The 26,492-nt window shown below is 47.8% G+C and overlaps 4 protein-coding genes across 17 annotated transcripts; 2 read left to right on the forward strand and 2 right to left on the reverse strand.

Annotated features, from left to right (window-relative positions):
- Positions 1-7,453: 7,453 nt before the first annotated feature.
- Positions 7,454-9,044, reverse strand: c4h19orf25 (chromosome 4 C19orf25 homolog). 2 transcript variants are annotated; one of them, XM_037249603.1, is made up of 3 exons: positions 8,771-9,044; positions 8,364-8,570; positions 7,454-7,939 (listed from the first exon to the last, which is right to left on the reverse strand). In XM_037249603.1, exons 2-3 carry the CDS (start codon positions 8,527-8,529, stop codon positions 7,776-7,778), a joined length of 330 nt encoding a protein of 109 aa, XP_037105498.1. In that variant the 5' UTR covers positions 8,530-8,570; positions 8,771-9,044; the 3' UTR covers positions 7,454-7,775. The 2 variants fall into 2 exon arrangements, with proteins under 2 accessions (XP_037105498.1, XP_037105499.1); XM_037249604.1 differs by lacking the exon at positions 8,771-9,044 and adding an exon at positions 8,686-8,768.
- A 107-nt stretch (positions 9,045-9,151) lies between these two features.
- On the forward strand, positions 9,152-13,985 carry sgta (small glutamine-rich tetratricopeptide repeat (TPR)-containing, alpha). 6 transcript variants are annotated; one of them, XM_037249501.1, is made up of 13 exons: positions 9,166-9,282; positions 10,149-10,224; positions 10,344-10,463; positions 10,522-10,631; positions 11,209-11,281; positions 11,339-11,438; positions 11,523-11,627; positions 11,946-12,087; positions 12,160-12,222; positions 12,415-12,452; positions 12,522-12,644; positions 13,027-13,168; positions 13,742-13,985. In XM_037249501.1, exons 3-12 carry the CDS (start codon positions 10,364-10,366, stop codon positions 13,136-13,138), a joined length of 966 nt encoding a protein of 321 aa, XP_037105396.1. In that variant the 5' UTR covers positions 9,166-9,282; positions 10,149-10,224; positions 10,344-10,363; the 3' UTR covers positions 13,139-13,168; positions 13,742-13,985. The 6 variants fall into 6 exon arrangements, with proteins under 6 accessions (XP_037105395.1, XP_037105396.1, XP_037105397.1 ...); XM_037249500.1 differs by lacking the exon at positions 10,149-10,224 and having other exon boundaries at positions 9,152-9,282; XM_037249502.1 differs by lacking the exons at positions 9,166-9,282; positions 10,149-10,224 and adding an exon at positions 9,346-9,454.
- Positions 13,986-15,542: 1,557 nt separating this feature from the next.
- Positions 15,543-20,868, forward strand: slc1a8a (solute carrier family 1 member 8a). 4 transcript variants are annotated; one of them, XM_037249394.1, is made up of 12 exons: positions 15,543-15,977; positions 16,246-16,543; positions 16,899-16,978; positions 17,345-17,560; positions 17,799-17,841; positions 17,923-18,121; positions 18,229-18,328; positions 18,403-18,489; positions 18,830-19,024; positions 19,096-19,230; positions 19,376-19,478; positions 19,743-20,868. In XM_037249394.1, the coding sequence occupies exons 1-12, from the start codon at positions 15,949-15,951 to the stop codon at positions 19,887-19,889; spliced, it is 1,632 nt and encodes a 543-aa protein (XP_037105289.1). In that variant the 5' UTR covers positions 15,543-15,948; the 3' UTR covers positions 19,890-20,868. The 4 variants fall into 4 exon arrangements, with proteins under 4 accessions (XP_037105289.1, XP_037105287.1, XP_037105290.1 ...); XM_037249392.1 differs by having other exon boundaries at positions 15,545-15,977; positions 18,403-18,636; XM_037249393.1 differs by having other exon boundaries at positions 15,546-16,021; positions 18,403-18,636.
- Positions 20,869-22,180: 1,312 nt separating this feature from the next.
- On the reverse strand, positions 22,181-26,166 carry zgc:113223 (uncharacterized protein LOC541424 homolog). 5 transcript variants are annotated; one of them, XM_037249510.1, is made up of 8 exons: positions 25,991-26,166; positions 25,311-25,418; positions 24,478-24,602; positions 24,336-24,410; positions 24,157-24,252; positions 23,963-24,091; positions 23,433-23,594; positions 22,181-22,567 (listed from the first exon to the last, which is right to left on the reverse strand). In XM_037249510.1, exons 1-8 carry the CDS (start codon positions 26,139-26,141, stop codon positions 22,421-22,423), a joined length of 993 nt encoding a protein of 330 aa, XP_037105405.1. In that variant the 5' UTR covers positions 26,142-26,166; the 3' UTR covers positions 22,181-22,420. The 5 variants fall into 5 exon arrangements, with proteins under 5 accessions (XP_037105405.1, XP_037105404.1, XP_037105407.1 ...); XM_037249509.1 differs by having other exon boundaries at positions 24,157-24,267; XM_037249512.1 differs by having other exon boundaries at positions 24,157-24,267; positions 25,361-25,418; positions 25,991-26,129.
- Positions 26,167-26,492: the final 326 nt, after the last annotated feature.

Raw genomic sequence — 26,492 nt, forward strand, 5'->3', positions numbered from 1 at the left:
TATACAATATGAGGTACTCATACATTTATTTGGGGTGACAGTCATAACGGCCCTCCGAAAGAAACTATGACTACAATGCGGCCCGCGAAAAAATGAATTTGACACCCCTGGTATAAGGGATAGCCTTCTCAAAGCATAGTCATCGTAATTTATTCAATCTGTTGTTTTACTAACATTTAATCATTGATCAATCACGTATCTTAAATCATGCTTTTCCTCCTTTGAAGCGACTATGTACTTCAAACACAAACGCCACCATTTTGTAGGGAAAGAAAAATTTGCTGAATCTATTTGTTTTCGACATAATACTCCTGCAGTCATCTTAAATTTGTTCAATTTATCAATCCCTTCCATTGTTTATCCTGCAAATGAATCACGTGAATAATGTGTTATTCAAACTTTAACGTTCATAAGTTATCCACCTGTTCCTAATTCGTTTCTAGCCTGTATGTTATTGTTCCAATGTTTTACATTTAATACTCTCCCACCTATTTGATCCTATCTTGTAAAGGTTTACAATTTATTCTAAGCTATTTTAAAACTCTCCACACTTGTTACCAGGCTTTTGCCCCATTTCACGATGTTGTCTCCCATTCACTTCATTTCTGCCAAGCTGCTTCTTCTCCTCCGTCTAGCATGTTGAAGACTTAAAAACCATCAATTCTGAAAACACTTAAAATCTCACAATTCCCCCCTTTGTTTTTTTTTTGGTTTTTTCCCCCCTCCCCCTTTTGACACATTCTAAAAAATGTGTCACTATGGTTAAAAAGTAAAAATAACAATGTCCATGGTAACATACCCATCGCCAGCTGGACTTCGGGGTACCTCCAGATGCCATCCTGGCTTAGAATCCCCAATTCTCAGTCCCTGAAACTCGACTGGCAGCATCTCACATGGCTGTATGAACAAAAGCCATCACCCTCCTGTAGCTGTGCATGCAGCTCTCTGCACAATAAACATCCATAATACCAAAAAATAAAAATAAAATTCATAATGATAAACAAAAATTAATCCACACACGGACGCATGTCAAACGTATGAAATTGAAAACTGGAACCTGCTGAGCCTGTCCTGAAAACGATCACATTTACAAACTCATTATGAAAAGTAAGGGGTTAGTGTTAATGCATTCACAGACATGACACAAAATTCTCCAAGACTGCAGTTGACAACCTGCAAAGTAAACATGAGTTCAACAAATAAAGCACAATCTGCTCCCTGGGTTGCTGTTAGAGGCTGCAATACAATTAGGTAAAACATCAAAACAAAGCAAGTCATCACAAATTCCGTCACATACATTTCGTCACACTGTCAGGTAAGTCCAGAGTTGTTGTCAGACACTGTCTTGGCTCAGAGTCTTGATTGTCAATGCTGGTATAGTCACGTCTGGTCATAATCTTGAAATGGGCCTTCATCATTGAAGTCTTTTGTTGTCAATGGTGTCCCAGAGTAATCCTAAACCCATATTTAGTCCAAAATTAGCCCTGATCAATCTTGCTTTTTCAAATCTGTAGTATCTTTATATTTTTCAGGTGAGAGGAATGTTATCCTCTGCTGTGATCACATCACCCCAACTTTGAATCACTTTAACCATTCACAATACACAAACACTACACCACAAACACAGACTTGACATTCATACACCATTACAGACAAACTGTCATCCCACAACACACACAAAAAAAACATACAATATTAAATTGTAAAAGGAACCCTTCCTATGCAAAATTTTCTCAATTAAAATTTCCCTTTTTTATTTTAAATCCAAAATTAATATCTAATTGTCTGGTCTCCTGTCCTCTCATCGCTTGCCAATATGCATAATGCTGGAACATGATTTAACTCCCCATTTAGTTTGCTCACATCTCACACTTAGACTATTTGACACTTTGTGTTGAGCTGTAACTTCAATATTTCCACCTTCCCATATTTCTTCCACTAAAACATTTCCATTTTGCTTTCAGTTTAAATTCATCCCTCCAAATAGCTACCTCTGGCAAAGAACCAAAAATTTATAGAGCACTCCCTTTTACTGTTACCTTGTTCCTTCATTCATCTCCTCACAAGCATTACTGACCCGCCTAAAAAATAATGATACTAAAAATAATGTTTAAAAAAAACAATATACACAGCTTCCTCCTGCCACTTACACTATCACCTTGAAGATTATCGTTCTCATTTTTGTTGATGCCAATTCTTAGAATTAAAAAGAAATGCTTATTCTTGATAATGGAGTCACGCTATATCACAAATTTTGAAAACCTTCTTCCACGTTCCCCCTTTGTACCTATCAAAACCAATTAGAAATATTTTTGCTGTCATGATCATCATTGTGGCCTTCACACATATTGTTCCTGTACTTTAAATAGATCATTTTTGTACATGTGAAGCCCTTTGAGACTTGCTTGTGATTTAGGGCTATATAAATAAACTTGACTTGCCTTGACTTTATTATTATTCAACTTCTTCTGCATTCTTCTGCCTCTTTTTTATTTTTTTTATTTTTTTTAGCTTAACTACTTCCATGGAATTCATCTGATTCACTTCATTCCACTTTTAACACATTTCAAATATTCATGCCAAATATTCCAAATATTTACGGTTTTCGAGAAATTTACAAATTTGAAGCCAAAATGTCACCATTTATTCTTCATGGCACATTCAACATTTCTCATTTTCTTCCTCATAATTCCTCCAATTCACCTTCTTTCACTTCCTAGATTAAAATTTCACATTTTCACTTTTAACATTGGGGTAAAATTTTGCAAAATTTCCTTTTTCCCTTCTAATTTCTAATTAATATTTTTCACTGACTCAACCCATTTCAATTTTTTAACTGTTCATTTTATGCCTACCGAATCCAAAACTTCCCACTTGTGAAAATTTTCAAATTTTCAACTTTAAAATTCAAGCCGAATTGTACAAAATTCTTTCTATATTTTCATGCATTTTCTGACCAATTCAACACATTCCAAATTTAAACATAATCTTGTAGCATTCCCTGAATTTTTATTCAGCCTCTTCGCCTTCACACGCAATTTCTACAGAAATTATAAATTCTAGTTATCATTGTTAATCTACAAGAATCCTGACCCTTATGGTGGCCTGGCCGATCCAATCGACCCCGACCTTAGGCAACAGTATAAGTCCCTAAGTGTCTACTATTGAGGCCACTCTGGTGCCCATATATTACTAGTCACTGGCATCCCACAAGTTCCAGCGGTGTGAGCGCCCTTCGCTGATCAGACAAAGTCCTCACCACCTTTCTCTTTTCAAAAACAAATCATCCATACAATCATAAATGTATATACAACCACCATTCCTGAACACAGAGCTAAAATTATTAATTTTTAATTTTACTCTGCTTTCACTCCACATTATTGCTGAACTGGGAGATTTTATTGAAAAAAAAAAAGGTTCCCCCTTACCTTTTGTGCCGATCGGACTGCAATATTGTTGAGCAAGAGCGGAGAAGGAAAAATCCTTCCTGGAGCATGCACTTTCCCTTCTGAAGAAATCACGTCGGATGGTCACCATTTGTTGGAATTTTGGTCCACAATTTAGGGAGCGCGCTATCTGCGCCTCACGACAAAAGCCATTGCCAATTAAACATATTAATTCAGTGGCTACTTAAAATAATTTAATAATTACAATGTAATGATTTCCTTTCAGTTAATTTTACACTTTGTGGATTAACACTTGACACTGTTGGATTTTGTCCACAATTTAGGGAGCGCGCTATCTGCACCTCACGGCAAAAGCCATTGCCAATCACCTGTTATCCAATTTACTCACTGCGTGCTCGTTTGATTTCGTCAGATTTAGGAAAATGCTAAGACACTGAAGCAGAAATTAGATTTACACAGGTTGGTTGAGTTCAATCACAATTCTTGTTAAGAAAGCTATGTTTTCAGGAAAGTATAATACAGCGCTGGGCCTTTCGCGCGACCATGCTCAAGAGCAGAAAGTCTCCATTCAGAAAAGGCAACGTTCAAGGTTCTTTGGTCAGTTTATATTCAGTTGCACATGCCAGTGTGGGCCGAGTTTGATGGGTGATGTGGCAAGTTCGCAGGAGATTTTGATTCCATGGGAGTGGGTGCTGGTTCGGTGAGAGCTGGTTCCGTGGGGGTGGGTGCTGATTATGGCCGATTCGGTGTGTGTGTGGGCTGTTGTCTTCCATCCCGTCTTTCGGCCTTGGTGATCACCTTTGGCCGGGTTCTTGGTTGTTTTTCCTCCTGCCGCTCTTCTTCTGGCACCTCTACCGGTTTTATCTCCAAGTGTCCTTCCTGTAAACCATTCTTGCACATACATCCACTTCGCCCACTGTCGCACACCGCCTATTTATCATTCTTTCAATTTTGTCATTTTGTACGGAATTATGTGAGCTTTTGGCTCTGACATCATCAATTTATTAATGTTCCCTGACTATGCAAAGTTTGTACTCACCACTTACCATGTTTTTGTTTGTTCGTTCTTTTGATACTCCATGTACTTGCTTACGTCATCATATTCTTAGTTTAATCATGCTTCCAACCATATCTTTTCTTTGTTAGGCAAAATATTTCCCTCTGTCCAGAACGTTCAGTAGTAATCGAAAACTGGCGTCTAGCATTAGTCAAAACATAAGATACAATCAAGTACTGAAAATTTTTAGACGACTTTGGCAGTGTCCGTGATTTAGAAAATCATCAGTAATGCATTAAACAGTTCCTTAAGGGTCATTAAGCTATTCAGGCAATATATCAAAAAACATTCGTTATTTCAAAGTGTTCAGAAGTAAATATCAGATCATAAAGTTATAAAAACCTTTGTCATTACCCCCTATCAAAAATGTCTAGTTATGTCTGCTTTATTGATTTGGTGTGTAGGTATAATTACATGCTTAAAATGTTTCTTTTATTGCCTTAATATGTGAATATACTTGTCTGCTTATGTACTTTATTCAATGAGGTTTGAGCATATCTGTTTTTGTAGCTAGGCAGGACTTTTTGTATTTCGAACCCATTCCTTCAGATCCAAGTACTAAAGCAGCGGTGTTATATTGATCGGCTTTGCGTATTAATGGGAGTGTGGAGAGAACAACATATCACAAATGGTTGTCTGTCATGCGACGCGCGGAGGGTGAACGAAGGTTTACCGCTGAAAAGGTGGTACACTTGCACAGCCCCGCAGCCAAGGATGAATTATTGTTCTGTTATATTTGACATCAGAGCACTCTTTACACAATGTTGACATTCAAAAGTCCTTAGAGGCATCTGAATACACGCGCGCCCAATGTTCAAGTTTGTTTGCACCACCATGTCAGGGATGATGTCAATGCATGGATTTTGAAATAGTATGTAAGGACCATTAAAATGTGATGACTAATTCGAGACAAACAACTGTAAAGTCAATAAAGGTGAATTTTACTTTTGTATATCCCACCGCTCACCCTCCGCGCGTCGCATGACAGACAACCCATCCATCCATCCATTTTCTGTACCGCTGTATCCCCACGGGGGTCGCGGGCTTGCTGGAGCCTATCCCAGCTGTCATCGGGCAGTAGGCGGGGGACACCCTGAACCGGTTGCCAGCCAATCGCAGGGCACACAGAGACGAACAACCATCCGCACACGCACTCACACCTAGGGGCAATTTGGAGCGCTCAATCAGCCTACCAAGCATGTTTTTGGGGATGTGGGAGGAAACCGGAGGACCCGGAGAAAACCCACGCGGACACGGGGAGAACATGCAAACTCCACACAGGGAGGGCCGGAGGTGGAATCGAACCCGCACCCTCCGTACTGTGAGGCGGACGTGCTAGCCAGTGCGCCACCGAGCCGCCTGACAGACAACCATTTGTGAAATTTTGTTCTCGCCACACTCCTATTAATACGCAAAGCCGATCAATATAACACCACTGCTTTAGTACTTGGACCATTCCTTATGTGTCTAGAAAGTTGATCATGTCATAAATGCATGATGCCCTGCTGCGAGGTTGGCGTGAAGCTTTGGAACGTAACCAGAGGCGTAGCCAAGCCGGGGCGGTGCCCCGGTTAGGACTCCCTGCGCCCCGGTTGAAAAAAATCGAGCTTTTTCGATTCTTCATTTTCATGCCGTTTTTTTCTTTCGGTCTTGCGCGAATGTGCTTGCGCTATTCTATGTGCGCGATGTTATCCATTCACCGTTTGCCTCCCGGACCCGGATGTTGTTTTACGGCGTGGGTGATGTTCGATTTTTTTTCCTGTGGGCGTGCGCCCCTACTGTAAAAATTCCTGGCTACGCCTCTGAACGTAACCATGTCAAGTTGGTTCCGAGGAGCCAGTTAACATGGGCGGGTATACACAAGGCATCAGATTAACGCGTACCCTCGCCGGGTAAATTTAGGCTATATTGAAGATTATCTGTGGCACGATAGCACAGCGGTTAAGGCGGTACCCAGTACACTGTACTTTAGTTCATTGCGTCACGGATTCAAGTCCCGCTTATGACTTTTATATTTTTTATTTTAGTGTTTGCTCTGTGTTGCAGCCAGTTGGAACTGCAAACGAGACGTTTCGTTCAGCGTTTTTATTGAGAATTTGAACAGTTTTGCAGTCAGGCAAGTTACAAGTCGCGTGTGACGAATCTCCAGTCGCGAAACACAAAATCGCTTTACCATAACAGTCGTAACTCGAGACGGGGAGCAAGATAACATGGGAGCAACTTGACATGTAACACCAGGTCAGACCCCGAAGGACACATCTTCCTCGTACAAGCCGCTCGTACAATGTTTGTATGTGTTCAACGCATTGCATTCACATCTGGTTGTCGAGTCTCTTCCACTCGTGTGTTAATCAAAGATAGCCAGCTGCTCTTCTTTTCAATTCAACTTGAATTTCTTTTTGAAAGTGAGTCGGTCGTCATGACAAAAAGACCTTTACGTGCAAGCTCAAGCCACAGCGAAAAACGTGTGAAATAGGTGGGACGATGTTGACGTGATTTGTCATGTTTTCACCCAATAAAAAGTCATTCAGCATACAAAAACTATGGTTACTGGACGCAGCGTGAACTTTGTGTACTTGTTTTACAGAGACAGCTTCTTCCCCCAGGCTGTCGCTCTGATGAACTCACACCACTCTTCTAGTCTCAGAGACATTGCTGTGCAATAACATCCTGCTCTCTACGCTTTATTTTGAATTGTCTATATTATATGTACAATGTGTCCACTGCATCCATTGCAGCCTGGTCATCCTGGAAGAGGGATCCTCCCATCTGTGGTCTCTTCTCAAGGTTTCTCATTTCCCCTAGTAGGAGTTTTGAGTTTTTCCTGGGAGTTTAAGATCAGGGGATTTTTGAGAATATTAGTCAATTTTCGCATATGTACTGAGTGTTGTTAGTCACCTAAATGTTGAACAGAGGCTGAGATGTACCGAAGTCAAATTCCTTGTTTGTGATGCTCAAACATGGCCAATAAAAATTCTTGAATCTTGAGTTATTGTATTTGAGTACATGAAGGAGGATTCCCCCCGTTCTTTTTTTTTTTCTTTTCAATTTGCAAGAATACATTGTATGCGCCACGGCCAGACTCGAGATGTTCTTTTGTGTTTGTGGAATAACAATTGAAACAATTATTTCATAAATTTTCATTCATCTTGGGTGTCGAAGTCTCAGCGCCCTTTGCCCTCCTAACGCTGCAGATGAATTTTGAAATGAGCCTCGAACCGTGATGAGAAGCAGGGGGAACATCACGCAAGCAGCCTTTGCAGCCTCAATCAACTTCCGGCTCGCAGGTTGATGCGGCAGCTCCAGAGGAGTCAGCAAAGTCCACCTTTGACGTCCGCCACATGGAGGTCCAGTCGCTGGCCCGACGCCCTCAGGTGGGCCCGCTGGCGTGTAAGGACCATCTCCACTTCCTGCAGCTGGCGCTTTAGGTCCGCATGACACCGACATTGCCGGAAGGTCCGCTCTGCCTCACCGGCTGACGACACAATGTTGCAATATCAATCATATTGGCTGGACCACCTGTCTTTCAAGACCCCGGAAGGTACAAGCTGAGACTTATTTCAAATACGGGGTCCGGGTGCTGAGATTCTTTTTTCTGTGACTAAAAACGGAGCCTAGTGATGTGGGCACCTGAGGTCCGCCCGGCCCCCACCATCAAAATTCTTTGCTCTGCTGAACACCTTGCTGTCAAACCACAAAGACACGTTAGAATGTGATAAGTTTTAAGCTAAATGTATAAAGCTTTGCAATTAGAACGAGCAATGTTTTATGTTACCCGTGATGATCACAAACGGCAACGACCTCCGAGCCGCGAGCTGATAAATCATTTGCAATTTCAATTGGAGCTGGCTGCACTCATGAAATGACATGTCAAGTACAAGCGTGTGGCAAGGCCTCACCTTCTTGTTGATGTGGCAGCAGCGGCGGTTGAAGATGCTGCAGGACGGTAAAGACCGGGTCGTCAGCCTTGGCGCTGCTGATGTCCTCCAGGATGAGGTCCACGCTGGGTGGAGAGGGTCTGCTGGGCAGGACCACGCGCTTTTTGCTTTTCAAGCTTACGTTCATCGTCGCGTTGACCAGGACGAGCAGGGTGACGATCGGTCCGCCTGGACACGACACACCACGACGTTCATTTGGTTCATGTTGGTGCTTTGCCAGTTGGCGAGTTCAGTGTTGATGAGGATGATGTCCGTGAAGGCTTAATGCCGCGTCACACTTAACCGTCTTAATGCATCCGAGACCAGCACGCCTCCGGTTATGCGCCACACTGACTAGCAATCTTCATACGAGCGTGTGTGCGTGTTACCTTTTCTGTTGGCTTCGTGGAACTTGGCAGCTCGAATGACGTCACTGTTTACGCGTTTTCTTCAATCAGATTCACTTGTCCATTTGAAAGTTCTCCCGTAAATAAGCATTAGTGCACGTTTGAGGCGAAGAATAATTCTTACGCCATTTGGAAATATGCAACGTTGCCGAACTTCTACTTTACTTGACTGTCACGCTCATTTTGGCTTTGTTTAGCGCCACCTGTTGTCTTGGACGATTGATTCGCGATTGAATAGGTCATGAAACGTTTCTTTGTTTTTGCCATTTTTCAATATTTTTTCGAATTAATTTCTTTGTTGGCAACCATTGCTCTGGCATTAGCGTCGACGCCCAAGAGGCCAATTTGGCTGAGCGTTTCAGCTAGTGCTGGGTGGCTGTGTCTGACGTCATAACCACGCGCCGTTTGCCGAGCGGAAAGAAGGAGAAGCAGCAATCAACATTTCTCTCACCGTGGTCTCGCACTCGCTCGCGTCTGAAGCTTTACCACAGTTGGTGAGACAAAAAATGCTCTAGTTTGATTTTTTTTTTTTTTCTAGCTCGGCAGGCAGGTGTCGATCGCGAACCAAATGCGCTCAATTGTCCGGTTAGCTTCTAGCTTCGCGTGTGGCCTTGCTGGATGGCTGACTTCTTTGCGTGGTCAACCACATTACAGTTCATATTCGAAGTAAGAATCATTTTCTCAGAGCACAATATTTAACACGAACCCGCCAGTATTCACAACACAAACATTCATCAAACGCCGCTGGTTTCAAGAAGATCGGCTCTTGTTTTCTGGCAGGTTTGAGTCATATTAGACTAAGTTGCAATGACGCGTTTTATCGCGTTAGGTGTTCAACGACTAATTAAACGAGAGCAGCGTTTTCAGCTTGGTGCTTTTTAAGACTATTTCGGTGCTATAAGTCCCATTGTCCGGTGGAGAATACGATTAAAGATGATTCGTGAATATGTTAAATCGGTGGAAAATAATGCAGCCGTTTTTGGCCCACTTCGTAATGCAAATCTTAGTGGAGAATTTCTCGTAAAGTGGAGTTTTAAACTCTAACTAGGAAACTAAAAAAAAAAAGAACTGATCGCAGCTTAGGACCTGGCCAGACGATTTAAAAGAAAACACTTTAAGGCCGGCCGATGTTTGACAGAAAAACTCTACAATTAATCAGGCCGAATAATAAAGCCACTTGTCTTATTACCCCTTCGCACTTACAACAAGAAAGATACGAATTCCAGGCAAATCATTTGACTGTTTGCCAAGACTTTGTCATTTCAATTTCAATTAGGGAGAGAGGACGTTTCCTGCCCCCAAAAAAAGAAAGCAACAAAGCATGAAGTGACAAATTTCTCCTTAGATTCCGGCCATCCAGAGTTTTTCAACCCGATGTGCCTCTTAGATGGAGACGATTCGATGCGTATGACGAGGAGCAATATGATTCTCAGATGGTGCGTTTCAGAACGTAACGATTTGTTTGGGTCGCAACGGTTACCCGACTCGGATCTGTTGTCACGACAGCCCTTCTTGTCGTGCGTTTGGCCAAGTTGTGTTTTGTCGTTGGAAATAGCCGTGACCGTCCGTGCCGCCATGACGGACAGCAAGCGTCTGGCCTTCTCCATCATCCGCTACCTCCACGAGCAGCTGCAGTCAGGCAATCTGTCGTCTGGAGCGCAGGAGAGCCTGGAAGGTGAGCCGCCGGCCACGTGCTTTGCGAACGGCGCCTTCTCACCTGCGTCCCCCTGCAGTGGCCGTCCAATGTTTGGAGACGGCCTTTGAAGTGTCCGCGGACGACCGGAGCCTCGACGTCCCGCTGGCGTTACCCGAGATCTTCGCCTCTGCCACTCGCCAGACATCGGTGAGAGCCGCCCGCCGTGATTGGTCTGCCGCCAATACGTTCCCGCGGGTTCTCGGAGTCCATGGGTGAAAATGACCACGACTTCTTGGACCGCAGTGCGATTTGATCAGATAGAGCAGGGGTCACCAACTCCGGTCCTCAAGGGCGCCAATCCAGCCTGTTTTAGGTGCAGCCCTGCAACAACACACCTGATTCAAATGATCAGCTCATCAGCAAGCTCTATTAAGGCTGATAGCGATCCTGATTATTTGAATCAGGTGTGTTGCAGGGGGGATACATCTAAAACAGGCTGGATTGGCGCCCTTGAGGACCGGAGTTGGTGACCCCTGAGATAGAGCAATCGCGGTGAGCACAGCAGTGCAAACAATCCCTTTGGGTTGGCATAATTGAGAGAAGAAAAGGCCTTGGAGCTCGCAACTCAGCGGCTGTCGCAAAATGTTCGAGGTGAAGACACTGCGACAAACTCGACATTTTGGACACGAGGCTTGTCGAAATGATGCAAAATGTCTGCTCATGTGGGCCTGGCTCGAGACAGCCAGGCGTCAGCGAGTGTACCGTCTTTTCCGCTGTGTAACAGTCGCGGGAGAACAACAATGACGCCACTGTTGGCGAAGGGCAGCGAGGCGAGGCCGAGCGACTCAAGGCAGACGGTGGGTACGCTCACGCCGCTGCCCGCTTGCCCCCGTGTTGACGTGATCCCCGTGCAGGTAACGACCAAATGAAGGTGGACAACTACGCCGCCGCCGTGGAGTTTTATTCCAAAGCCATTGCACTCAACCCGCACAGCGCCGTCTACTACTGCAACAGGTGCGTGGGTATCCGGGGAGATCGCCAGCAACATTGGAGAGGTGAACGTCGGACTTGACGCCATGTTCGGTGACTTGCACACAGAGCGGCGGCACTGAGCAAGCAGGGGAATTACGCGGGGGCGGTGCAGGACTGCGAGCGGGCCATCGGCATCGACCCAAACTACAGCAAAGCTTATGGCAGGATGGGGTGAGAAGCCCCGCCGCAATGTTCCGCGTTCCATCTACCCGCTGAAATTGGGCCCGCCCATTTTCTGCCGGGTATGGGAGTTGGCAAAATTGGTCATGTCTTTGACCCAAACGTCCCGCTGAGCGGCTTGCCGTCCATTCTGGCACCGAGGCTCGGACCGGCTGTCACTGGTCCCGTCTTTTGCCGTTAATGAGAAGGACGTGTCTGAGCAAGCGTTTGGCTTTGCAAAAGTACGACCAGTTTCGTCCAGGAGGCACCAAACATGGCGTGCCGTCAGAGTGAGGTGGCAACCTGTGTTGCGTGCACGCGTTCACGCAGGTTGGCGTTGGCAAGCCTCAACAAGCACTCCGAGGCGATCACGTTTTACAAGAAAGCTCTGGAACTTGACCCGGACAACGACACCTACAAGTCCAACCTGAAGATCGCCGAGGAAAAGATGGAGGCCACCAGTCCCGCAAACGTGACGCCCTCTCTCTCTGGCATGCTTGTGGGGGTTTGTCTGCATCTTACATGTTTGTGTGTGTGTTGTCAGATTGCAGGAATGGGCGGAGTGGACCTTGCCGGACTGCTCAGCAATCCCGGTTTCATGAACATGGTGAGCAATACCGCGTTGGCTAAGCACGTTTCCACTGTCCCCCATTGTTGATCCCGTCCAAAGACGGATCCTGTGCGTTTCCCACTGACGCCGTGAAGCCCGATGGGTGACATCACGGCTTCTCAGAATAACACAGGCCTGTTTGCATGTTTTGCGCTACCTTCTCTTGTTCTGACTTGCCGTTTGTCGCAGGCGTCGTCGCTGATGACCAACCCACAGGTCCAGCAGATGTAAGTGTGCGCGCATTTGGCTGTGTCTCTCTTGCCTGGGCTGACGGGCGCATCTGGCTTTCGTGTCAGGATGTCGGGAATGATGTCGGGAGCGTACGGCGCAGGTGGCGGCGCGGCGGGAGGAGGCGGTGGAGTCCCGGGAGGAGCTCCTGGTCCGGCGCCAGTCGGAGATCTATCAGGACTCATCCAGGCGTACGTACACTGCAACAAACGCCGCTACTTTGTACCTTTTCATTTCAGTAGTGATGTGACGCGACGGCAGTCGATCCAAAAGTTGCGTCTTTATGGGTTGGACACGTGAAAAGATTTTTCTTGATAGCACACTTTGCATTTGAAGGCAAACTGACAGAAATCAACAAGAAATCAAAGTTGACAAAAATGTAGCCTTGCAATGGAGAGGGATTTGCCCTATGTGTCATCCATCATTAATCTGTGCGGCCGCTGCATTGGCCTGGACGTTTTGGACAAAGTGCGACTCCAAATAATGTCACCATCCATGTCCAGAAAGACGTCTGTGCCATGGATGCACGCGACGATGCTAACCGGCACGTGTGTGTGTTTTGGTGTCTTTCAGCGGTCAGCAGTTTGCTCAGCAGATGCAGCAACAAAATCCAGAACTCATTGAGCAGCTCAGGAGTCAAATACGCAATCGCACGCCGAGCGCCGGGAACGAGGAGCAGCCTTGACGCCCACACTCGGTAGCTTCGCCCATCAAAAAAAGCTTTTGGAGACAGGTGGGAGGAAGTCGTCACATGCGGGTTGGAAGGAGGGCACCAAATTATCACCTCACCGTGTGATTGGGAAGGACAGATGGTGGAGATGACATCTCCAGCAAAGCCATCGGCGGCCTTTCCAAGATGGGCTCCTATGATTTGAGATACAGGCTCCCAAATGAAATTGGACTCTCGCGCTACCCTTTGCACATACTTTGCCTTTGTCATCAGCCGGAGAACATTGGGTCACTTTTCCAACCCACGAGCCGTCCGAAATCTGACCTCAGGCTCACGAATGATTTTGATGCGCAGTTGTTTTGCTTTTGTCCAAGCGCCAGCCAGTCTTGTTCGTTAAATCGGCAAAAACATTTTAGACTGGCTTTTGATTTGGCGTTTGAGCGCTTGAATGGCATTTGCGTTCCATTCAATGGGGAAAGCAACGCCTCATCCGTTTTGCACCGATCTCAAAAGCCTTAAAAGCCTGACCATGTGACGCCGGCCCTCCCACCTTTACTTCCTCCGATGATGATGACCATAGAGACGAGTGTGTGCGTGTGTGCGCGTGGTGTGTTCCAGGCAGGCCGCGTAAGAGCAGAGGAGCCGGCGTTGACTTTTTCGCTGAGTGTGGGACGATTGTTGCGACGGAAAGGGAGTCAAATTGGTCAGCCGAAGATTCGCGCATGAGAGGAGCCTTCACGCTTTCGCCTAGCACGCCTTCTCAGGGAAGGCCCTCCCACTTCATGACCACCACGTTGTGTGTGCGCGTGCGTGCCGAGCCCGGTCATCGAGGCAGAACAATTAAATGGATTGACGTATCTGCTCTTGGCTCAAAATCCGTTTCACAATGATGACAAGTTTGCTACATTTTATTTGGTCAGCTGATTTGATAGAACCTTATAGCTAAAGCTGTAACTAACCACTATTTTAGTCATCCTTTAATCGATTAACACCAAGCAAAAACCAATTTGACAGTGGTATAAATGCACAAAAAGAAATTACCGTATTTTCCGCCCTAAAAGGCGCACCGGGTTATAAGGCGCACCTTCAATGAACGGCCCATTTTAAAACTTTGTCCATATATAAGGCGCACCGGATTATAAGGCGCATAAAATAGAAGCTATACTGCATCAAACTGAGGTTGACTAGGGTTGCGGTATGCATCCACTAGCCAATAACCAACGAGCCCTCTGTAAACAATCGCGTTTCTCAAACGATCTCCTATAAAATGATCAGAACTGACTAAAGTTCGATCTAACGCATTGGTACTACTTACCTATGTTTCCCTTCCATATCGATCCGTAGATTTACTCGAAACATTAACAGAGCAGCCTATTTTGACATGAAATAGCCTGGTACGTATAGCAGCTATCGCAATAGCATTAGCCATCCGCAAAGTCTCACGAGCCTCAGCTCGCAATCTCCCATGAGCCTCAGCAAAGTGTAAACAATCGCGTTTCTCAAACGATCTCCTATAAAATGATCGGAACTGACTAAAGTTCGATCTAACGCATTGGTACTACTTACCTATGTTTCCCTTCCATATCGATCCGTAGATTTACTCGAAACATTAACAGAGCAGCCTATTTTGACATGAAATAGCCTGGTACGTATAGCAGCTATCGCAATAGCATTAGCCATCCGCAAAGTCTCACGAGCCTCAGCTCGCAATCTCCCATGAGCCTCAGCAAAGTGTAAACAATCGCGTTTCTCAAACAATCTCCTATAAAATGATCGGAACTGACTAAAGTTCGATCTAACGCATTGGTACTACTTACCTATGTTTCCCTTCCATATCGATCCGTAGATTTACTCGAAACATTAACAGAGCAGCCTATTTTGACATGAAATAGCCTGGTACGTATAGCAGCTATCGCAATAGCATTAGCCATCCGCAAAGTCTCACGAGCCTCAGCTCGCAATCTCCCATGAGCCTCAGCGAAGTGTAAACAATCGCGTTTCTCAAACGATCTCCTATAAAATGATCGGAACTGACTAAAGTTCGATCTAACGCATTGGTACTACTTACCTATGTTTCCCTTCCATATCGATCCGTAGATTTACTCGAAACATTAACAGAGCAGCCTATTTTGACATGAAATAGCCTCGCGGGTACAACAGCTATTCGGTGACGCCCCCTGACTACAGTTGCCGTAATGCTGGGAAGCGATGCGACCTTGTAATTTACTAGTCGTACTAAAACGTACTGAAACATTTTGGCAGAGCACTGTGTACAACCAGTATGGATCAACAAATTCATCAGTTGATCCATATATAAGGCGCACTGGCCTATAAGGCGCACTGTCGGCTTTTGAGAAAATTTTAGGTTTTTAGGTGCGCCTTTTAGGGCGGAAAATACGGTAATGATGGCTCATTTACACCTCTCAGGAAATGGGCAAAAAAAGCAACTTTCCAGAGTAAAAGCAGCCTGCTATTAAACCAAGGCAAGAGTCCCCAGAAAGCGGTGCGAAGACTAGTGGAGGGGCCCACAGAACATGTCAAGATAATGTTTAAGGTGACTTGTAATGTTTGGCAAAGGTTTAACCTAGCTTACTTTTGACCAGCCATGATGAAAGGATGTGAGGGCAAACCTCTCCGCACAGCGGAGACCAACGGTGGCCGTCACTGTCACGCCATGCGTGCTTCACCTGGCGGCGCGCATCCGGAACACCTGACCGGAGAGGCCTTCAGAACAGAAGAGGGTTTCCCAGCCAACTCCAGAGACGCTGGAGCAACGGCTTCAGTTTCCATCTTATCACCCGGAGCGGCAACTTGGCCAGAGAGGGATGGTCGCTGAGCCGCACCAATACTATAGGTGTACTGATGACAACCGACAACTATCATTTCATTGAAACGGCAGTGAGTCACTGTTGACACACGCTCAGCTCATTCCGATATCCGTAGCTTGGCTTTCTCCCATCGCTTTGTAGTAATCACGCTAAGTGTTGCAGTCTCTTGAGCCTGAGTTGACTTCTGAATCCAAGCGGCCCAGGCTACGCGGAGGAAGGAGATGGTGTGAGCGTGGTACCTGACGCTAAGCTTCTTAGCCCCGCTAAATCGGCGTCGACTTAATCCTTCCGCAGGAGAAGCTGCCGAGCCGTCGCTTGCCGTTTTCCAGCTACAGTCATGGACGAGCTTCTGCTGGCCAGCGGCGGCGAGGAAGAGGACCATCGCTCGGAACGCTCGTCCTGCGCGGCCGGGGATGGAGGGGGAACAGCGGAGCGCCTCAAGTCTTTCCTCTGCGCCGCTGCCAGCCGTGACGTCCGCCTGACGCTGCGCAACTTTGCCAAGAGGAACGGCCTCCTGACCCTGTCGGTGGCGGCCGTGCTGACTGGCTGCGCGCTGGGATTTGTGCTGAGGGCCACGCAGCTCTCCACGCAGGTACCTGCCGCCAATACGCAAAGAGTTGGCTCCAAACCGAACTGGCTGCCACATTGGTACCATAGCGGAAGAAAGCACGAGAGCACGTTTTACCTTTTACCCCAAGAACTTTGACGTTTCAGCTTAGGCAGGTTGCTGCCACACCAGATGGGACTTGACTATTAAGCTGTCACGTAACGAATACGAGAACTGTTGCGTTTTTACTTCAGCTTTTCAGAAGACAATTCAAGAGTAGCACTGCACACCATTGGCCAGTGCAAACGGAGGCAAAAGCCGGACCGTGGACCGGGAGCTTGATTAGTGAGCCACTTGGCGGGCGGCGCTCACGGAGCTTCTTTTTTGTTTTGCACGGCAGGCCAAGATCTACTTCTCCTTCCCTGGCGAACTTCTCATGAGGATGCTGAAGATGCTCATCCTGCCGCTCATCACCTCCAGGTAGGACCGACCTCCCGTGCCTGGGCCAATGCAGGTCACTAGAAGAACTCCAGCCAAAACTGAAAACAACAAAACATTTGAGTCAAAACTAACTACAACAAACCATAAAAGCACATTTGAGACATTGTGTTTTCAATAACAGCATACACGCTCGGAATTGATTTCTGGCCTGACACAAGAGGGAAGGTTCGACTCGACTTGCGCTCAGCAAATACGAGATTCCAAAATACTAATGTTAGAAATACAACAAAAGCTTTTCCAATTAAAAAAAAAAGAAAGAAAAACTAACAAAAGGACTCTAAAAAGCAATCCAGTAAGAAAGCAAAAGTGGGATGGGAACGCCCAACGCATGCTTGATGTGCTTAGCTTGATGTCGGGACTCTCGTCGATGGAGTCTCGTGCGTGCTGCCGCATGGGCGTGCTGACGGTGACCTACTACCTGTGGACCACCTTCATGGCGGTGGTGGTGGGCATCGTGCTGGTGATCATCATCAAGCCGGGCGCCGGCACTGACATGGAGAGCAACCGGCTGGGGGGCGGGCCCGTCATGACCTCGGCCGACGCTCTCCTTGACCTCATCAGGTGGGTCCGCCCTGCCCACCATCCGCTGAGTGCTGACATCCACCCACACATGCTAAGATGTTACATTGGCATACAAACACACGGACTCTACACTCGCGTGAATCCAATTAGCTCAGAGACTAACGGCCCTATATTTAGTCATCTGCGCAGCTGAGTGCCAGTTTAGCTTTGAGCGCCAGCTTAGCTTTCGAGCGTGCGTTGATCACCGACGCGTGCTGCTTGGCTGCTCCGCCCACAGGAACATGGTGCCGTCCAATCTGATTGAGGCAACCTTCCAGCAGGTGAGTGCGACCGGCGCCGCCCCCATTGTCGTGCCTTTGCTGCCGCTCGCCCGCCTTCACGCTTGCCGTTTACACCTTCAGTACAAGACGGACCTGGTGCCCATTCTGAAAGTGCCCGCCCGGACGGTGACGCCCAACTTTGTGTACATGCTGCCCGCCGCCGAGGGCCGAACGGTGGTGCTGGAGCTGACGCCGCCGCCCCAAGTGACGTACAAGACCAACCCGGGAAGCAGCCAGCAGATGAACGTGCTCGGCATTGTCATCTTCTCAGCTACCATGGGTGAGTGCCGTAAAGTTGCTCTTAATGCGCTTTGCCCGTCATGTTTTGAGGTGGCTCAGTTTGCAAATGTGTGTGTGTGTGCGTGCGTGCGTGGGGTGTGTTGGCAGGATTGCTGCTGGGCAGGATGGGCGAGCGCGGCGCGCCGCTGGTCAACGTGTGTCAGTGCATCAACGAGTGTGTCATGAAGATCATCAACGCCGCTGTGTGGTGAGTCCACAGATAATGGCCTGATGCCCGTCCAAAGATAATGGCCTGACGCTCGCCGCTGCCTTCCTTTGCAGGTACTTCCCATTCGGGATCATCTTCTTGGTGGCTGGCAAGATCCTGGACATGCAGGACCCCAGCACTTTGGGCCGCAAGTTGGGCTGGTACGGCGTCACCGTGCTGGCCGGCCTCTTTGTGCATGGCCTGCTGCTGCTGCCCCTCTTCTACTTTCTGCTGACTGGGAAGAACCCATTCACCTTCATCCGCGGCCTGCTGCAGGCCTTGGTCATCGCCCTGGCCACCTCGTCCAGGTCAGTGGGGAAGGGGCGCATTGTCGCGGTTCAAAGTCCAGCTCGGTCGCCAAGTTCCGTCTTCCGTGCACAAAGACAAAACGTTCCAGTGTAGTTCTCTAGACGCGGTCGAAATTCCCGGAGTGTCTTTTTGCCACGATTGACTGTGAGGCAAAAAAAAAAAATAAGTGTGTTCTTGTGTGTCTGCGCGCAGCTCGGCCACGCTGCCCATCACCATGAAGTGTCTCCTGGAGAAGTGCCACGTGGACCGGCAGATCGCCCGCTTCGTGCTACCCGTGGGCGCCACCATCAACATGGACGGCACGGCGCTCTACGAGGCCGTGGCCGCCATCTTCATCGCGCAGGTCAATGACTACGAGCTGGACTTTGGCCAGCTGGTCACCATCAGGTGAGGCCCGTCGCTGTCGGCTCGACCTGCGTCCGCACGCTTGACCGTAGTTGCGCGTGTGTGCCCACCAGCATCACCGCCACAGCCGCCAGCATCGGCGCGGCCGGCATCCCTCAGGCGGGCCTGGTTACCATGGTGATCGTGCTCACCTCCGTGGGCCTGCCCCCCGACGACATCACGCTCATCGTGGCCATCGATTGGATCCTGTAGGTCATCAGTGACCCCTCTGTGTCATTACACGCACGTGTATTTCCGTACGCGTGCATATTCTCGTCTCCCTTTAGTAACGTGGGCGACGCGCCGTCGCATCTGCCGCTCATGTGACGTGTGCGTGCGTGTGTGGGCACGCAGGGATCGATTTCGCACCATGATCAACGTGCTGGGCGACGCGCTGGCGGCGGGCATCATCGCACACCTGTGTCGCAAGGACTTCCCCCTCAGCGGCGAGGGAAAGGTACACACACAATTTCCACCGAATTGCCAGGTGTCTGGCAAAACTTTTATGAGTTCCACATTTGAACCCAAAAAACAAGCACACGCCAAACCAAGCCACCACCCATTGCAAATTTTAAAATTGAATGTACAATATTATATTTTCCTAATTGAACCCCCAACACACACACACACACACACACTTGACGAGGAATGATGAAAGATCCGTCTGGAAAAATGAATTTGATAGCAGGCTAATGGCGAAAGGCCGGCTCTTTTCCCGCAGACCGTCCCGTCGTACGGCACACACGAGTGCAGCAACGGCGCCCAGCACGTGGACGTGCCTTTGACACACGTACACACGCATGGAGACGGTGACGCGGCATTTGAGAGGCACGCGCACACAGTCTACTACAACATCTGCCAGGTGTGAGTGCGAACGCGGTTAGCCGCTGTTACCGCGGCGACATGAACATTCCAACGACCTCCGTGTCACCCGAGCAATCTTCTGGGTGTGTGCGCATGCGCAGGTCTAGCCACTGACCACGCAAGATGGTCGCGTCTCTTCTGACAACGAGTGAGCGTCATTGTTGGCGGCAGTGGCCAGGGCGCACGCTGTCGTGCATCTCTTGGGGCCCATTCTTGAGCTTTGGCGCTTTACTTCCCGTTTCCATGTCAATGTCGACAAAGCAACTCACACGTCAACCCTCGCATTGATTTTCTTAGTATTAGTTTGTGCCAGGGTTATTTTAGGTCACGAAAACAAAGTAACTCAAATTGACATTGAAAACATTGAATTTTTGTTCATGGAAAAAAAAAAAAACGTTCTCAAAAATGAAAACTAACTGACACGTTCTATGTTCACAAAAGTAAAAAGTAATATTAATCGTAGCGAAAATTGAGTCGTTAATGCACGAGCTTGGACTTGATTTAAAATGTGTTCGTTTCGGTATTACTGCACGGATGAAGAATGTTCAAGCTGTGACTGGGGAGTTCTCGCAAATTACGTCAACTTGCAAGCTAATTGAAGCACCACCGGATGACGTTGCGCCTCGGCGACGAATTTTCTTCTTGGCCCAAATTGCTCCCTGGCTTTTGTCGATGAACTGAGCCGGAAATGTAACGCTCGCTATGAAGTGCAAAGAAATGTTTTACTCAAATTTGGAAGAAATATCGACAGTATCCCGAAAAAATTGTGGAAGTGGGTTTGATCCAAGGCACAAATCCACGTTGTCACTTGGCCAACAAGGCTTCCTTGCTGTTTGCCAAGGCTTGACGTGCATCCAACTTCGCCTCTCAAGTTAATGATGCGATTCAGTCTGCGGACAAGTACCTGGATTATCACGTTTTGTCGGACTTTGACGACACGATATTGCATGCTGTTTTAATCTTTCACACAATTTAGCAATTTTTTTTTAAAAAGACAAACTAAAACGCCATGTTATTGACAAAACTCAAACTAATAAAAAATTAACTAAGCCACCCTGAAAACGAACTAAATTTAAATCTCAAAACGATAAAATTCCATTACTATATAGCCCTTGAAAACCCAAACTCGTGCACGAAATCAAAACTACCTAAAATGACAATTGCACAATTTGTAGCAGACCTGTGTATGCGGCTTTGCATTTGCTGCATTTGTAAAATGACAATTGCACAATTTGAAGCAGGCCTGTGTGCGGCTTTGCGTTTACTGCATTTGTCTGCCTTAATGTCGGGGTCTTCCGTCTGCCAAGTTTTCAACTCATATTGACTTTTTCTACGCATTTTTAAATGACTGTACTGATGATGCTGTATGACATTAAAAGATTTTGTAACACGCTTTGGCAACGTTTTTTCTTGATTTGGACTTTTCCTCCGCATTTTTGCAGCTGTCGACAAAGGCTTAACGCCTTAGTGGCATTTAGCCTGTAGGGGGCGCTCAAAGGTCAATGATGACCCATTTAACGACGTTGCCTGCCGGCTGGTATTTTGAGGAGTCGATTTGCTTCAAGCCGTCGCGCTGACGTTAATACCACCAATTTTAGATGGTTCCTTCACCATACGCTTCTTTTTATTTTATTTTTAACTTTTATCCATACGCTTCTTTTACATGTCCAAGTGAGCACCTCGGAGGTTCAGCGGCAGATGGTGGCGGTGGCCATTCACCCCAAAAAGGATTTTGATTTCCGTCGCCGCGTTGCCTTGCTTTTAGGTTCGGCAACCGCGGATCAGATGGGGGCCCTCTTAGTCTTCTCATTTTTGCCAGTAGGAACGTTTCCTCCTCCACCCTGCAGTCTCCTAACTTTTCAAACCCCAGTTTCTATTTTTCCAACTAAAAGCTCACAATTGGCTTTTGTTGCAACATCAATCCCTAATGTACCCGTTTGGGGAGCCTTTTTCCATTTGAGTCAATGTGCAAAATGGACTTCTGTGAGGTTGATCACGTGACATCTGTTTGTTGTCCAAAAAGAAGCAAAATCTGAAAACATCGCTGTTTTCTTATTCATAGTAGGAAAGGAAAGCAAGTGGAGATTTTGCCATGGCAAGTGGGTGGTGGGCATGATCGGCAAAGGTCACCTCCAGGAGGTCACCGCCTATCAAGCGGCAAAGGTGAACGTCGCCACACTCACCTCGGTCAAAAGCACTCCTTTTGTCCGAGTAAAAGACCTAAACGTCCTTTCTTGGCACAGAGATTCCGCGAGAACGCCAGTGTTGTCCAAACGAAGCTCTTCTCCTTCGTTCCTTGGGACAAAGGTGGTAGCAAAAGCACTACTTTGTACTTTACTTTGCCTGAATTTTCAGCTTTCTCTTTATTTGGACTTTTCCTCAGCGGTTCTGTGGCTGTCGGCCAAGTGTATTATGGGATGCAGCAAAGGTGAGTTACTTCATTCCGGGCATGCGTTTGCTATCTGGTAACCAGGTGCAAACAGCAGCTGGTGCAAACAGCAGCTGGTGCAGCTCAGCGCAGCAACGGTTTTCCCGTCATTGCTCGTGAAAATCAGCGAAGGCAGGAAACCACATGTGGTCTTTTTTCTGCAATGAAGCAATCCTGCTCGCTGGCATTGCCTTGCGCCGGCCAACTTTGTTAATCCAGCACACCTGAGCCCACGCCAGCGACATCGTGCAAGTCTGAAAACGCGCACACACACACACACCAAAGTATTGTAGTGAATTTTCTTCGGTGGTCAGCTGTTTTTCGGGAACACGCTGTGGAAGGTGGCTAGCTCGGGGAAGGAAAAACTTCAGTGACACACGGGTGATTGGGAAAAGATTTTATTCAACCAATGTCAAACTGAAGTGCCTCACGCCCAGAAAAAAGGTTGAGTCTTCCAGTCTCCATCCTTTATACCGATGGCTACTGGTAACCCGCTAGTCCATCCTGCTGACCCTATACTGTCTTCCTAGGATTCTTTCCTGACTACATCAACCTGTTTTCTTTATACCTTCTGGCGCCAGTAAGTCTACATTCCTGGAGCCAGGCGCTGACATCCCATACCAGGCACCGATATCTCATACGACTTGACCAGTGCCCAACCTGATATGCAAACCAGGCCTTAAGAGTAGAATATACATAGAATAAGAGCAGAATGAACATATACTAATGAAAATATACTACAGTAGCATTGCCTTGAATTTGCGTCACACAAAAGGAAATGGAACATCTTGCTCGCTGTCAAACAACGCTGCTGAGCCATTTGCGCTTGCAACAAAGCAAAAGGAGCAACGACGACACCCATTTCCCTCTAATGTCATGAGGTATTGACTTAAAAAAAAGTCAAACTACTTTCTTTCAGGCATTGTGCCAATATGTTAAAAATTAGGTTGAATCGTTGATTTGTACTTTTTATGGCTGTATTGTGACTGCGGCACATGATTTTTGTTTGGCACTCCACCCTTGATGTATGCATGCCTAAGTCAAACCCCCCAGCCAATAGGCAACAAGCCGGATGTAATGACAGCAATGTGAGTGACGATGATGATGAAGGCCTTTTACCTGGAGAAGCAGCAGCCCTCCAGCGAGGCCGCCCACCATCCTGGCGTTTTGCTTGAGCCACCGAGCAATCTTGTCCAAACATCCGTCCAGGAAGACGCCCTGCTGGGCCAGCGACCGCTCCTGCCGCTGGGTCCCAAAGCCGCACATGGTGTTCAGCACCAACTGGTGAGGACACACATAGATCTTTCAGAAGATCGGGCTTGAGGAGCAGCCCTGAGGAACTGTTCAAAGGACCGGGCCCGAGGACCGGGCTTGAGGAGTAGCCGTAGGGACTTGCTCTAAGAATTTCTGTACGAGACCCTCCCTCGCTCTTCTTTTCAGCTCAAACAAGAAGTGGAAGCACAAGCACTCTCTCACGCGGTCTGCCCACCCTCTTTCTCCGCTTCCCATGCTTTCTTACGTTCACTCCCCCCGCCCACCCTCGTCCGACCCTCCGGTTTCACTCCACTTCCAGCCAGCCGTGTCCTCACTATGGGTCTACTTTCTGGGACGGAGTGACATAAGAGGGAGTGAGCAATTGAGTGAGTGACCTGGTTGCCGGGGGCCATGCAACAGGAGAAGGGAACGCTGCAGGCCTCCACGCTGGGATTGGCGTCGGAGCAATCAAAGTAGACATTCCTGGACCAGTCCCGGTAGCCCTCCACGCCGCAGCACTGGAACTGAATGCGCAGATCGCTGTGTGAAACCATGCTCCGCCCCCGTGCCCTGCCCCGAGTGCTCGTACCTTCTTTTGGACAAAGTCGATGGCATTCTCCAAGTCACGATCCTCCCGATAGCCAACAATGCTCGTCATCATCAGCCGCTCCGTCCGCTCCATCACCTCCACAACAAAGTTCTTATCACGTCACCAAGGAAAGCATTCATCCGCAATCATTCCCCCAAGGCGTGGGTAAGGCGTCCTACCGTGTCGGTGAAGAGATAGGCCGCAACTCCCGTTGTCAGCTGCAGGAGGAGCAACAGCGCCAGGATGCACACAAACTACAAACAGCCGCAGGAAGAGGGGATGTCACAACCACACCAAGTCCTCTGAGGTGTAATGTCATACCGTCTTGAGCAGGCAGGTGACGTTGCGCAGTGCGCCCAGACATCCCAGGAAGGTGATGAAGAAGGTAAGGGAGCCAATGACCATCAGGAGCAGAGCGGGGTCCAACGTCAGGGTATCCACCACATCTGCAACGTCACACTCATTAACCAGCTCAGTGGCCTAGTGGTAGAGTGTCCGCCCTGAGACTGGAAGGTTGTGGGTTCAAACCCCGGTCGGGTCATACCAAAGACTATAAAAATGGGACCCATTGCCTCCCTGCTTGGCACTCAGCATTAAGGGTTGGAATTGGGGGGTTATATCACCAACTGATTCCCGAGCGCGGCACCGCTGCTGCTCACTGCTCCCCTCTCCCCCAGGGGATGGATTAAAATCACATGGGGATGGGTTAAATGCAGAGGACAAATTTCACCACACCCAGGTGTGTGTGTGACGAACATTGGGACTTTAACTTTGACTTTTTTAATTTGAACGGCAAGATAGGACATGGGCGGGCTGGCCTTTTGAGCCCACGAGTATGCTGAGCGAGGAGTCGGCGTGGCGTGATGACCCAGCTTAAAGGATGGCGTCCAAAATACTACATCATTCTGTCTTTTAACGCTTTGTCTTGAGCGCACACGGTTTGACGTGGACAAAAAAATGCAATAAGGACGTGGCCACTCATTCTCAATGCACGTTGGTTACCAACACGGCCGTCGCTTAGCTGGTCTTTGGGCGTCACCAACGCACTGTCAAATTTAGCGCTGACTTCCGCAAGGTTGCGCTCCTTCCTTGCCGGCAAGTTAGACCAACTATGAACTGGTTTGAGGTTAGAACAGCAAATGCAAGTCGCTCACATATGGCTGTGTGCTGGTCGAGTGACGTCGACGTGCGCAGGCGCTCTGACCTTTCTCCTTGGCCACCTTGGCGTAGATTCCCACCGCAATGAGGACGGCGCTCAACACCTGAACAATAGCACAACCTTACTGGATGACCTTTGTTATCTCCAGTTCATATTGGCGCTCACAGCGACAGCACCGACGGAATATCGGATTTCTTCAAAACGGACGCTCGGTAGATGAGACTCTCACCGGCGATGAGACTTAAAAAAGGACCAGCGAGGCGTCCTCTTTCAAATGTGGATGAAAATGCAAAGTGGCTCTGAGTCCGTAGACCCGGATGGTGCTCATCCCGCCTATCGTAAGTGCTGGCAAGGGTGGCTAGCCCGTACCCTAGTGCAGGTGTCTCCAATGTTCCAACGGGCCAGTGTAGCCTCAGTCGCATTGCCTTGCGCAGAGGGCTTTACGTGCCATTAATATTTACCAGCTCTTTTGTGATTAGGAGCAAATTAAAGCAACTTGATCTGACTCTGAGACGTCTGTCCAGTTGCGGACACAATTCGTCTCCAAAACGTGCTGGAGATGTAAAAAAAGACATTGCACACACGCTGGATGAGTAACGGGGCCACGCCCCGGGGAGGAAGGGAGACCTTTTGAGTGCAGTGTGACAAACAGAAGAAAAGCGGCATTGTACTGACCCAGAAGACGTAGCAGAGGATAAACAGCAAGTACTTGACGACACGGTATCCTCTCATGGCGGCGGCGGTGGCTGAGCTTGAAGTGGGGAGGGATGGGGAGGCCCCTCCTGAGAGGAACTTGCGAACGAGCGTGTGGCAGCCTGTGCTGCATTCCTGCTCACGAGACGCCCACACTGGCGGGGAGGAAGACACTTTGAGTTTTGGGACTTTGACAATTTATCATGAAAGTCATTGTCTTTTCAAATCTGCCTTATCTTTTCAGGTGTAATGACAGCTTCCCGACGTCGAGCCGACATGTTTTTAAGCAAACCTCAACAAGTGACACCAGTTTCAATGCTGCTAGGAAGAAAACCACACACACGCCGTTCCTAACCTTGGTTTTGCATGCCTAAAACTTGATCAACAGTGGAGAAGGAAAGGAAAGACGAGAGAGCGAGGAAAATTGAATGCACATAATTCGCCGGTCAATGTGTGTTAGCAAGAATCTATGGGGGGGGGGCTG

This window comes from Syngnathus acus, chromosome 4 (genome assembly GCF_901709675.1).
Source record: "Syngnathus acus chromosome 4, fSynAcu1.2, whole genome shotgun sequence".
Taxonomy (NCBI): domain Eukaryota; kingdom Metazoa; phylum Chordata; class Actinopteri; order Syngnathiformes; family Syngnathidae; genus Syngnathus; species Syngnathus acus.

Coding starts and splice junctions, on each gene's coding strand:
- sgta (XM_037249500.1), top strand. CDS start 10,364: ATGACGGACAGCAAGCGTCTGGCCTTCTCCATCATCCGCTACCTCCAC. Junction 10,464..10,521: donor AGCGCAGGAGAGCCTGGAAG/GTGAGCCGCCGG, acceptor GTCCCCCTGCAG/TGGCCGTCCAATGTTTGGAG. Junction 12,223..12,414: donor ATCCCGGTTTCATGAACATG/GTGAGCAATACC, acceptor CGTTTGTCGCAG/GCGTCGTCGCTGATGACCAA.
- slc1a8a (XM_037249392.1), top strand. CDS start 15,949: ATGGTCGCTGAGCCGCACCAATACTATAG. Junction 17,842..17,922: donor TTGAGGCAACCTTCCAGCAG/GTGAGTGCGACC, acceptor TTACACCTTCAG/TACAAGACGGACCTGGTGCC. Junction 19,479..19,742: donor CCCTCAGCGGCGAGGGAAAG/GTACACACACAA, acceptor CTTTTCCCGCAG/ACCGTCCCGTCGTACGGCAC.
- zgc:113223 (XM_037249509.1), bottom strand. CDS start 26,141: ATGCAGCACAGGCTGCCACACGCTCGTTCGCAAGTTCCTCTCAGGAGG. Junction 24,603..25,310: donor CGACCAGCACACAGCCATAT/GTGAGCGACTTG, acceptor GTGACGTTGCAG/ATGTGGTGGATACCCTGACG. Junction 24,268..24,335: donor CCTATCTCTTCACCGACACG/GTAGGACGCCTT, acceptor TGACGTGATAAG/AACTTTGTTGTGGAGGTGAT.
- c4h19orf25 (XM_037249603.1), bottom strand. CDS start 8,529: ATGAACGTAAGCTTGAAAAGCAAAAAGCGCGTGGTCCTGCCCAGCAGA. Junction 7,940..8,363: donor GCTGCCACATCAACAAGAAG/GTGAGGCCTTGC, acceptor TTGTGTCGTCAG/CCGGTGAGGCAGAGCGGACC.